Source organism: Cornus florida, unplaced genomic scaffold (genome assembly GCF_030987335.1).
Source record: "Cornus florida cultivar Cherokee Brave unplaced genomic scaffold, ASM3098733v1 CherokeeBrave_3.0.0_Hap2_Chr02, whole genome shotgun sequence".
Lineage (NCBI taxonomy): Eukaryota > Viridiplantae > Streptophyta > Magnoliopsida > Cornales > Cornaceae > Cornus > Cornus florida.
Window position 1 is genome coordinate 49,103,776 of NW_026775572.1, and position 12,734 is coordinate 49,116,509.

Sequence of the window (12,734 nt, forward strand, 5' to 3'; positions counted from 1 at the left end):
TTCACATTTCTGCAACAAAGTCTTTGCTAGCCTAATATCCAAATATGGGATCACCCATAAGGTAGCCCTATCTTACCACCCACAAACCAATGGTCAGGCTGAGGTATCCAATAGGGAGATCAAGCATATCTTAGAGAAAATGGTTAAACCCATAAGAAAGGATTGGAGTCTCCGCCTTCATGATGCTTTGTGGGCCTATCGTACTGCTTATAAGACCCCTATAGGAATGTCTTCATACCGATTGGTCAATGGCAAAGCCTGTTACTTGCTTGTCGAACTGGAACATTATGCTTATTGAGCCATCAAGGCCATGAACTTTGATTATGATCAAGTCAGTGAGCGTAGGACACTTCAACTTAAAGAGTTGGAAGAACTCAAAAATGATGCCTATGAGAGTTCGAGGATTTATAAAGCTAAGACTACATTGGAACATGACAAACAAATTTTAAGAAAGGAGTTTTTCCAAGGCCAAAAGGTTCTTTTGTATAAGTCCAGTCTTGTATTGTTTCCTGGGAAGTTGAGGTCACGATGGTCTGGTCCATATTATGTACACCATGTTGCTAGTCATGGTGCCATTGAGGTACAAGATCTCAAAACTGAAAACCTATTTAAAGTTAATGCTCATCGTTTAAAACCTTTCCTTAAGTTTGAGGCTCACGACATTGAGGAAATTTTCCTCGTCTATCCAGTCTATTCAGACTAATCTCTTTTGAGGGCATTTCCCCCATTATGTCTGGTTGAAGACGTTAAACTTAGCGCTCCTGGGAGGCAACCCAGCCAGTTGTGTCTATTCAGTTACCTTGGATTGATTTTTGAGTCTTAACCAGTTGTATCTCACTCCTACTCGTTAGCTTCGTAACTGTTTAGTATTTGAATATGGTTATATTTTGTTTGGGGGTACTATATTTGTCTGATATGGTTTTCGATTGTTTTCCATAACCGCTTTTGCAGAAATTGTACTCCACCTCGAAACAAGTGAGGTAATATATTCCAATGTTACATGTGTTGGATACGAGTTAGTAGACCTTGAAAAGTAGATGTCTTTGGCATGATGATAGAGAAATATGCATTTAATACCTTTCACAAAGTAACCAGGCCTCTTGCCTCTATAAGTAGTGAGTGTTCGCATCAAAAAGTGGAGGGTTAGGAAAAAATGAAAGTGGTGGTTTAGGTTCGCAGCCTAGTTGACTTAAGTTAATAAGCTTTTTGGGGTATCTTTACACCTAATGCCCTAAAACAGTCTGGTTGGGAGTCATTAGCCTAAAGCTCATTACATGTGTCATCTAGAAAGCTTAAGGGATTTAAACATTGCACAGCTTGCCATCTTCCAAAAAAAAAAAAAAAAGAAAAAAGAAAAAAAAAGAAGAAGAAGAAGAAGAAGAAGAAGAAGAAAAATAAGAAGAAGAAGATGAAAGAAAGAAAGATGAAAAATTCGCATGCATAAGTAAAGTTATGAATTCATGCCTTGGGTACTTTAACTTGGAAGGGAATATTAATGAGTTGAAACTATTGTGATGTGTAATATAAGGACAAAAGGGTAAAACACATAATTGGATGCTAGTTCACTTCAAAAGGACAAACTGCAAAATAGAGAGCTATATATATATATATATATATATATATATATATATATATATATATCCATGATATATAGTGCAGTGTGAAGAGAGAAAGAAGAGAGAGAGAGAGAGGGTGTACGGTCATATAGTGAGAAAGGGGAGATAGAGAGAGAGTCAGCCAGACCAGATCTGTATGAAAATAATGCTTATGGATTTTTTTGTCCATGCATTTTATTATTTTAATTTAGTGGGAATGGAATGACCATTCCACAAGTCCAGAAGAGGAATGTTCATTCTATCTAAAAGCTGGAATGAGCATTCCAAGGAATGACCATTCCACTTTTAATATGGCACACCAAACAAGAGAAAGGGAATCAGAAAGTGGAATGGTACGTGATTCCATTCTAGCCCATTCAATCACACCAAAATAGGCCTAAGAGTATTGCAGCAATATTCACTCGAGCCATCTTTTACCATGGAATTTCTATATGCTATTGAAGTGTGAATCCATCAAGAAATCCATGCCATGTGAGTGTCCATTTGGAAATAAAGATCCAAGAAGTTGCTGAAGGGTTTTTGGTGCTCTTTTGCTGGTTTGAGGCTTGAATTTGGCCAGAGGCATTCTCAAGGTTTTTCAAAGGTGTAGGTAAGATTGTTTTACCATCTAACAACTGTAGAAACTATTTTATTGCTTATACTCTTGCTGTAGTTATATTTTATATCTCAAATCACAAACAAGGCCTTATTGCTGTCATGAGCTTATATGTGATATATGTTACTGTGAGTTGCACTCTTATCATCTGAGCATCTTTATATTGTTGATTTGGGGCTGTAAAAGTTGAGATTCATCATGAGAAATGGCCTAAGTTCCATTTGACCTTGTGAACCTCAAGGGTTAGGGTTTGAAGTTGATGTAAAGACTAAAATTGTATTAACTTGGTATACTTGTTGATCTCTTCATTCTAGCTTGTGTATGCAGTTGATATATGATTATTGAAACCCTAAAAAGGTTTGCGCTATTGCTTAGTGCTTATTGGGTTGGTCGCCGTCCTACCACAAGCTTAAAGAGTGTGTATTAAGGCGAGGGCCAAGTTTTACATTTATAGAAGCCACTACTACCTTTCACTATAAATATAGCTAGGGCGAGTAGGGATCGTCCCAAGGGATTGTGAGGGTCAAACAAGGTTATGAAATCACTATTAGGACTAGTAGGTCGAGTGATCAAACAATTGGTTGGTTGGTTGATTAGACTAGAGAGCAACTAAATTAAACTAAGTGATAACAAAAGAATGCAACTAAGAGCAAATAAGAGAGAGAAGAGTCTTGGGGTTTAGAGATCACCACCAAGCAATGCATTTCCATACCATTGACAAGTAACTAATGAGGGCAAATGGTGTGTTACAATATTGGTGTGTGTGTGTGTGTTTGGTTGATTCAACAAGCAAGGATGACTAGTTAAACATGTATTGTCTAAACATCATGTGAAAGGCACAATATATCTAAGCAATGAAGCATATATTGTCTAAACAACATGTGAAAGGCACAATAGATCAAAACAAGTCATTAATCCTTTCATTAAGTTCACAATCCAAATACAACACAAGGTTAGAAACATATGCTACTTGCATTCAAAAGCATTGATCATCAAACAACAAGTATGAATTGTCCTCCCATTTAACACTACACTACAACTACACTACATCTACACTACTAGCATGAAAATAAACTAGGGGAGAGGCACAATCCATCAAGGAATAAGCATGAACCATCAAGAAAATCACAAGAGCATTCCATTAAGCACTATGTTTTTACAATCTCTAAATCTATAGCATCAATACACATAGACATGCATCAATAATACAAAATCTAGAGACAAGCACATGAACATCTATTTTAACATACATAGACATATGGATAGAATGAAATGATCAATTGAAAGCATTTAACCACATAAATCATTAAATAATCAAGATCTATATATATCAAAGTGTCAAAACATTAATTACAACACTAATTCCTCAATAATACACAAGATTAAGATATAGAAAGCATGCTTAGGGCTAACTCTAGCCCTAAGAGGATGTCTAGCCACTCATGGTGATGTTTCTCCAACCCTCAAGGGCTAACTCCATGGTAGAGATTTGCTCCTTGATGATGAAGAGTCTCCAATGGTGTCTCTAGCCTCCTCCTCCACTAAGCTTGCTCTCCAAGAGATGATATGATATGATATTAGCTCTCCCTTTGTGAAAAGCAATCCTTATCCTTATATAGGTAGGTCAAATGACACCCAAAATGAGCTGGGGTGGTGCCCACAATATTTCCTAATGATCGGATAAAGGACAACTTTTAATAAGCTAAAAATTTAACTTTTTCGCACTGGAGGAAGTTCAATTGATCGAACCTGGGACTTAGATCGATCGAACATTGCAAAGATCCATCGAACTTAGGCTGGATCGATCTTCATTGGTGGCGCTTTTTGGATAAAGACAAATTTGAGATATTTTGAAGATATTTTTGGGAAAAGGATAAAAGTGGTTGGTAGGGTGGTACAACTAAATAAGATCAATCATTTGGATAAGGACAAAGTAGTTCGATCGATCAAAGAATGATGTTGGATCAATCGAACTTTTGAGATCTCTGAAAATGTCATCATGGCTCTGATCCATCTTGAAGTACTGAGATCGATCATATTGAATCAATCGAACTTTGATCTGAGATCGATCGAAGATGTTGATTTCCACCTTTTTCTTCCTTTTGCTTCCACTTGGCTCCTTTCTTTGATTCATCCCAAAATTGCTTCAATTAAGCTCTTATTTGGCTGAGTTCACTTATTTTCGGGATAAGTACCTAAAAATGGAAATAATACGAAATCAATCTAAAACACTAAAGTAAGATAGATAAAGGTACTAGAATGCCCAAGCTTAAGGGGTTTAAATACGCACTTTTCAGCTCTCATCACACCCCCAAACTTAAATATTGCTAGTCCCTAACAATGAACTAGAAAGTAAAGGAATGAAATGAACAACTATACAACTATGAACTAGAAAACAATAAATAGATAACGCCACTTTCGTAGGGAACACGATTGCACTTAGCACATGCAACAAGCCTTTTAAACTCCTAGGTTACCCCTAGTGGATGAGTGAAGTCTCGTGAGGGTTTCCAGAAATGGTACCCACAAACATTAAGCTCATTCTTTCAAAAGAGGTACCAATATTGCAAACAAGTATTGGGAGAAAACTACCTCAAGTATGCAATTTTTCAAACATTTCCAAGCAATCTCCTAAAATCTCAACATCAAGCAAGCAAGTATGGTCCTCCACACATCAAGAAAATAATCATGCAAATCAAAACAACTCTAGAATCCTTTTGAGTGAACCGGCATCAAATGTGTTGCTATCTTAGCCAACTAAAGAATTAATCACATCCCTACCCTCAAACTAGCACACAAATCTAGTACCGATCATCAAGACAAAAAGTGGACCTTTTATTAAAGCTTTATTGTTCTGGGTGCGCTTATTCTTTTCACTCGATTTTTTTTTTTTTTTTATAGGATCAAAGATGGAAGCATGGTGCAATGTGTTGATCTATTAAGCTTTCTAGCGATTCATGAGATCGAGCGTTAGGTCAATGACTCCCAAACCAGACAGCTTTAGGGCATTAGGCATTCAAATACCCCTACGGACTTACAAGCTCAAATCAATTAGGCTACAAATCAGGACAACAACCATCTAATCATTTCCCACTTCTCACATTTTTTATTGCTTTTGCAACTTTTTCTTCTTCTTTTTTATTTTTTATTTATTTTTATTTTTTTTATAAGCAAGTTCAATTATGAACCTAGAGTTTGGGCCCTCCACCTTTCGGCACGAGAAGTTCTGTGCTTAATGAGGCGAGAATCCCGGCTACTTAGTGAAAAGGGGTTGTCATCCACCTTTATCAAGAAAGAAAGCTTTCAATGCACTACTAGCTCAATTGGGATATAACCAATTAAATAATCAACAAAGCATATACCCCACAAATGAATGCTAGTGTGCGCCTGTGCTAGTGTAGAATACTAGAGTGAATCTCAAAATAATCACAAAATCAAGATGATGTGGACCATAAGTGCAAGCAAGATATCAATCTTTCGAAAAATTTACTCCTAAATGACTTCCACAAGGCATACAAGGAGTATTGGACTCTCAAGTCAAACGATTTTTAAATTTTAAGCAATATAGTCCTCAAAAGATCAAAATCATCACTAGATATGGACCAATCATAGAAAAATCCCTCAATTACACAAGTCATGCTCAAAATCTTGAAATTTAAAGCTAACACTACAAAGCACCATTCCCCCCAAACTTAAATAGCACAATGTCCTCAATGTGCAAGAGGACAAAGGAAAGAGTATACCAGTGCAACTAAGGCATAGAATGATCGGGACTGAAGTATCTAAAGTGGGTGGCATAGCCCCCCCAAACTTAGGATGAACTGTGGTCCTGAAAAGATGGCACTTGGATAAACACATCAGATAACAAAATGGGATAATTAGTGCACAGTGGACATGCAAGTGTAAATGGGATAAACAGATAAAGATATGAGAGAGGTATAAGGGTGGTCCTGAAAATCAGGTAGCACTCTCTCACTGAAGTCACTGTGATGCACCTGATGGAGTCAAACATACAGGTATGAGAATATAATATATGACATCCATAATAAAAATATGCATAAATAGAAAATAAAGTACTGGAACATCAAAAGATCTAAGCCGATAGACCGGCTGTAAAAATAATAGTACTATACAGTGACAAAAGTAAAGTATTAATAGTAGAGAAGGATCATGAAAAGATAAAGAACTGGAATCTCAGGAAGATGAGGCAGGACAGGTAGGTCGAGTTCCGCAGATATCTCTGGATAGATCTCGGAACATAGTTGCAACATCCGTACAGAAGATAGCAAAATCAGCTCTGGCGGCTGTAAGATCAGCTCGTATAGCAACAACAACATCCTCAAGAGTTTGCAGGCATACTCCAAAGCCGGGGGTCTGATCTGGAGCCTCTGGTATAGAAGAGTCAGAAGAATGAAAATCCTGAGTCTGCTCCTGCTCGTGATTGGGCAACCAAGTTGGAGAGTACTACTCTGTGTCATCTGCAGGTCATTCCAAATCAATATCTATATGCTCGGCAGCTGGACCGACTGGTACATCGTCCGCTGCAGGATCTGCTGCTGCTGCCTCAGCTGCTGCCTCTGCCTCCTCAGCTTCTAGCTCCTCTGCAGCCACTACTGTGTGGTCCTGCAGTCTAGTAATGATGGCATTGTAGCTCTTGTCCCAGTCCTTCTTCAAGAAGTGACAGGAACCTCTCTTAGGGTGCTCCCGAAGATGAATAGGGTAACACTGGTCGATCAAAATCTAGGTGATAAGGTGGCCAAATGGGAGAGACTTAGCCCGTCCGGGCTTCTCCTTGTTGATATACTCGTCAAATAGCTTCCTCATCACGCTCCAGATGAGCGCGGGAATAGATACCCAGTGGCCTATGTAGAATGCGTAGAGGGCTATCAGATAGTCTCCTCTCTGCTGGATCTTATGCCCGGCCATATATATATTCTGAAAAAGAACAGAATCGAAGAACTATAGGTCATCTGGAAGGAATATGCGGGTGGCGAAAGTCTCACCATCGGCATGGTGACTTGTAAGAAATACTGCCATGTCGGCATAAGAAAGCCTGTATAGCCTCGAATATAGCTCTTCTAGCTCCGGAAGGCATCTGTGTGGACAATGGAAAGAGTGTGCTAGCGAGTCCACAGTGATAGTGATCTGATGGCCATTTATGGTAGTGACCAGCTCTACTGTGGTACGCGGGGATGGTCGGAGGTTCTGGAAGAACAACCATACCAGTCGCGGGTGGACTGGCTCTGTAACTGGGGCAAGAATAGCTACAAGGCCCCTCTGAATGATGTCGTGGTAGGCTGATCGAGTCAGCACCGATCTGGAGAAAAAGGTTATGTCGAACACCGACTCATGGTCTACTGCCATATGCGCATATCTAGGCGCGGGCCTATCACGCTCTTGAGCTGGCTGAGTTGGCTGGCTTGGTGGAGATGGTACTGGTGAATGTTCAGCTCTAGCATGTGGTGGAGATGGTGATGGTGTAAATGCAGGCTGAGCTACAGAGGTGGATGGAATATGAGCATCCTCAGCCTCATGAGCAGGTGACTGAGGTGGAGTAGGCTGTACTGGCTCTTCAAGTGCATGAGAGGGCTCTGCTGGCTCTTCTATCCATGGTTTGATATGTCTCTGAGGCCTGTGTTGCCTCTTAGCAACAATCTTAAGCTTAGTCATAGCCTGAAAAATAATTTAAAAACTTACAAGGGGAGTTAGTACCAGAATTAAGAATTAAAACCACAAAATAGAAACATATATGTCAAATAAGATAGACAAATCATATAGATGACATGAATCTATGCAAGTGATAGGATATGAAACATGCTAAACAATGTAAGTATGAAATGCATCCAATATGGAATGTCACAGGCATTGGGCATATATGAGATAGCATGAACATAATGCATGATGAATGAAGTGTGTGTATGAGATCTATGAAGTTCTATCGATCATAAAAAGGTTTGAGATTGATCTCAAAACTTCGATCGATCTGAGGTATGAGTTTGATCGATCTCTCAAGATCGATCTGAGATTGAAGTTCGATCGATCGAACTATGTGAAGGTGAAAACTAAAAAGTCACAGATCTGTGACGTGGATGGCACGGGGCCTTCACGACATGGTCATGGGCCCATCAACACAACAAATCATCAATTACCATCACCCAAACAAGGCCTATACTCCCATAATCAATTCGAAAATCAAAAATATAAAAATATATATACACATATATATACATATATATACAAACATGCTTTAAGCTCATCAATGGTGGATTTCATCATTATTTATCCTAGATCTAGCATGTAGGCAACATATATTATCAAATTAAAGCTTGAAATGACAAAATGTGGTTCGGATCTCACCTCTAGTCGCGAGGAAAGAGGAGATGAAGATGGTGATGCAAATCCGAGAGGAGAGAGGGAAAATCAAAGGTTGGAACTCGCCGGAGGCTCGCCAAAAATGGAAAGGCTGATTGGGGTTCACGGCGATGATGAGAGAAACAAGGGTTAGGGTAGGGAGTTGTTAGATCGATCTTTGTAATCGATCTCACAACTCTCGGTTTTATTTTTAAAAACATTTCCCTATTAGTCGATCGATCGAACTGAGATTTCAGATCGATAGAACTTTGATGAACTCTCCTCAAAGTATTTTTTTTTTTTTTTTTTTTTTGAAATTTTTGAAAAATGAAAAACTAAAATTAAAAATTAGAATTAAAATTGAAAATTGTAAAATAAAATAAAATAAAATAGAATAAAATATTTTTGGATTTTTTTTTAATTGAATAAGCAATAATAATTAAAAACTAAATAAACTAAAATATTTTTGTATTTTCGAAAACTTTTTGAAAAACAAAATAAAATGAAATGAAAATAAAATAAAAATGAAAATATTCTTGGATTTTTGAAATTTGAAAAGTCAAAATAAAGTCAAAATAAAGAAATGAAGAACTGAGATCGATTAGAACAAGAGTTCGATCAATCAAGCAGAGGGCAAAAATATGCAGGTTTATGGCTCAGAAAATTGGCTAAGTGTTGGAACTTGAAGATCGACCGAACTTTGATGTTGGATCGATCGAAGAAGTTCAGATCGATCTTGGAATGTTTTCGATCGATGAGATAAAGAACTGAATATGCAGGTTGATGCAGGCTCAAAATTTTTCTAAGTGTTGGATCATGAGATTGATCAAACTTTGAAGTTGGATCGATCTAAGGTCTTCTGATCGATCTGAGAATTAGAAATTTTTCTAAGTGATGGGACAGAGAGGTGATTTGGATACAGGTGGATGCAAGTCGAAATTTTTTTTAAGTGTTGGATGTAGGTGGAAGTTCGATCGATCGAACTCTCATTTGAGATCGATCGAACTTATACAAAATGCTCAATCACAATACAAAAATTCATGTAATCCTAATCACAGTTCCTATTAATGCATATGAACCAAAAACAAGTATCTAGATTTCGCAAGAAATGAAATTTCAGTAGAAATGAGGGAGGAATAGGGTTTTAACACCTTACGAAATGTTTTTGCTAGTCTTTAACGTCTCTAGCAAGACATTGGGCTCTTCTAGCCTAGATCAAAGATCTTATAATGCATCCCCTCCTTGTTGGGGTAATAGATGCTTTGAACTCCACCCAACAAATGGTTCTTTGAAGAACTTGTTGGATTAAGCTCAAAAGAAACTTTTGATCCTTTGTCTATGCAATCACAACCTTTGGGCTTCCATGCCCTTTCAAAGCAAGAATTTGAAATAAGACTTTTAGAATGCAAGGTTAAAGATGATCCTTTGGAAGTTTTGGTCTTACACAAAAGCTCACTTCCTTGACATTGAAGATCATGACATTTATCTACAACATTAACATCTCTTTCATATTTGTCAAATGAATTGGGTGTGGGATTGAAGATATTCAACTTCACCTTGATGTGGCCAAATGAGATCTTTATTATCCCCATCCTACAATTGATGTTGGCATTAGCGGTTGCCAAGACAGGACGGCCAAGGATAACGGGAATTTAGCTCTTAAGATTGGGGACTGGTTCCGTGTCTATGACAACGAAATCAACCGGGAAGAAGAATTTATCAATTTTAATCAAAACATCCTCAATGACACCCCTAGGCCTCTTGATAGATCGGTCGGCAAGTTACAAAATTACCGACGTCGGTTTTAATTCACCTAGGTCCAATTTGACATAAACCGATTATGGAAGAAGGTTAACACTTGCTCCTAAGTCAAGAAGCGCCTGATTAATGATATGATCACCAATGATGCATGAAGTAGTAGGTGAACCGAGGTCCTTAAACTTTGGCAAAGTATTATGTTGCAAAATTGAGCTTACTTGCTCGGTCAAAACCACTTTTCTTGGCGCTTGGCTCTTGTTCTTCCGCTTTTGGGTGCACAAGTCTTTCAAGAATTTGGCATAAGCCGGAATTTGCTTGATTGCATCCAAAAGTGGAAGATTAACTTTTACTTGCCTAAACATTTCCATAATTTCATTGGTTTTTGCCTTTTGCTTGTCTTTTGAAATGGATCCTTTTAAGGCATCCGGAAATGGAACTTTTGGTTCAAACACTTTTTTAGAATTTCCTTTTGAACTCTCTTCAACACAAGAAGTTTTCAAATCACTTTGTTTCAAAGTATTTTTCAGCAAAACTTTTTCAACATCATTTTTCAAAACTTCTTTTTCAAACACATTTTTCAAGACTTTCTCATTCACAAGATCATGTATATGCAGTGAAAGAGGAATGGGATGTGAAACGGGACGGGTGACAACTTGAGGTTGCACCAGTTCACTCTCTTCATTGGACATTTCAACTTGATTGTCCACAATCCTACTACTCCGCAAGGTAGTCACTGCATTAACATGTTCAATGGTGTGGCCTTCTGATGAAGAATGGGTTTCCACAACACATTGTTGCTTAGATGGGGCATTAATAGGCATCTTTCCCTTCTCTCTTGTATTGAGATTGCTTGTTATTTGTCCTACTTGGGTTTATAGCTTCGTAATAGATTGAGAGTGAGAATGGAGCAATTGTGTGTTAGCCTCTAAAGTGCCCAAAGCATTTAAAACTTTTTCTTCAAAGGCGGGACTTCTAGTATTTCCTTGGGAATAAGATTGGTTGGGAAAATGAGAATTGGCAAATTGATTCCCTTGTGATTGATAAGGTCTATAGCCTTGGGATCCTTGGTTTTGAAGTGGAGGTGGAATGTACTTCCCTTGAAAACCGCCTTGGGAAGGGTTTGAGCCCTCTCCTTGGTTTTTCCAAGAGAAATTCGGATGATTCTTCCAACTTGGATTATAATAAGTACCATAAGGATAGTTCCCTTAGTTTACAAAAGCTGCATTGACTTGTTCATTAGGTTCATTTTGCACTTGCCCGTGAGGACAATGAGAAGTAGAATGAAGAACACTAGAACAAGTCATACATGTTTCATTTGATGCACGATGAGAATGGTTAGGAAAAGAAGATACTTAGTTCGCCAAGTTTTGGTTAATCAAAAATTGATCAAACCTTTGAGATAAAGACTTCATTTCGGCGGCTATTTCATTTGAATGGTCGACTTGATGTAAGCCAACACTCTTTCTACCTTGTGAATTTCTACCATTCTTGGATGCTAATGTTCTATACAAAGAATTTTCACTCATGCTTTCATAAAGACGCCACATGTCATCCTTATGCCTATCAATGTATGAGCCACCCATGGAAGCATCAACCATGCCTTTGTAATTGTCCGGTAAGCTCTCAAAGAAATATTAAACTAATTGCCATTTGGGCATGTCATGATGTGGACATTTCTTAAGCAATTCATTGAAGCGTTCCCATGCTTCATGAAACATTTCTCTATCCCCATGTGAAAATTCTCGAATTGAGGTTCTCATAGCATTAGTTTTAGAAACCGGATAGTACTTCTTTAAGAACTCTTGTTGCATTTCTGCCCAAGAAGTTATTGAAAAAGGCCTAAGATTGTTAAACCAATACTTTGCCTTGTCTTTTAAGGTGAATGGAAAAAGTTTGAGTCTTAAGACCTCTTCCGGCATGTCCGCATATTTTACGGTGGAACATACTTCAAGAAACTCATCTAAATGCTTGTAAGGTTCTTCACTTGGAAGTCCATGATAGTTAGGAAGCATTTGAATGGTTTGTGGCTTAATTTCATAATGATGTGCTCTAAATGGAGGCAATTGGATGCATGTAGGTGCATTATACTCATTAAGCACATAATGGTCTCTTAAAGCAAGAGGTGGATTAGTTACTTGAGGTGCAACATAAACACCTTGGTTTTGAATTCCTTGATTGATGATGGGAGGTTGTGGAGTATACATTGGCATTGGCATTCCATATGGAGCTTGGCCTTATTGTTGTGGTCGTTGGTGAATGTATGGCCTAGGCATGCCTAATGGTACTTGTATGTTCTCATTGTGTACATTAGGATGAAGGATACCTTGTTGGTCTATGTGACCAAGGTCCTCAACATGATCATCATTATGGTCATCCATTGATAGATTGTATCTATTTGAACTTCCTCTTCCCCT

The 12,734-nt window shown here is 38.1% G+C and overlaps 1 protein-coding gene and 1 pseudogene across 1 annotated transcript; both read left to right on the forward strand.

Annotated features, from left to right (window-relative positions):
* Nucleotides 1-310: 310 nt before the first annotated feature.
* LOC132296209 (uncharacterized) lies at nt 311-703 on the forward strand. Its single transcript, XM_059794425.1, has one exon. It carries the CDS (start codon nt 311-313, stop codon nt 701-703), a length of 393 nt encoding a protein of 130 aa, XP_059650408.1.
* Nucleotides 704-11,976: 11,273 nt separating this feature from the next.
* Nucleotides 11,977-12,075, forward strand: LOC132297753 (small nucleolar RNA R71; annotated as a pseudogene).
* The last annotated feature ends 659 nt before the right edge of the window (nt 12,076-12,734 follow it).

Bases quoted from the DNA above. Each gene is read 5' to 3' on its own strand.
- LOC132296209 (XM_059794425.1), top strand. From the start codon at position 311: ATGAACTTTGATTATGATCAAGTCAGTGAGCGTAGGACACTTCAACTT.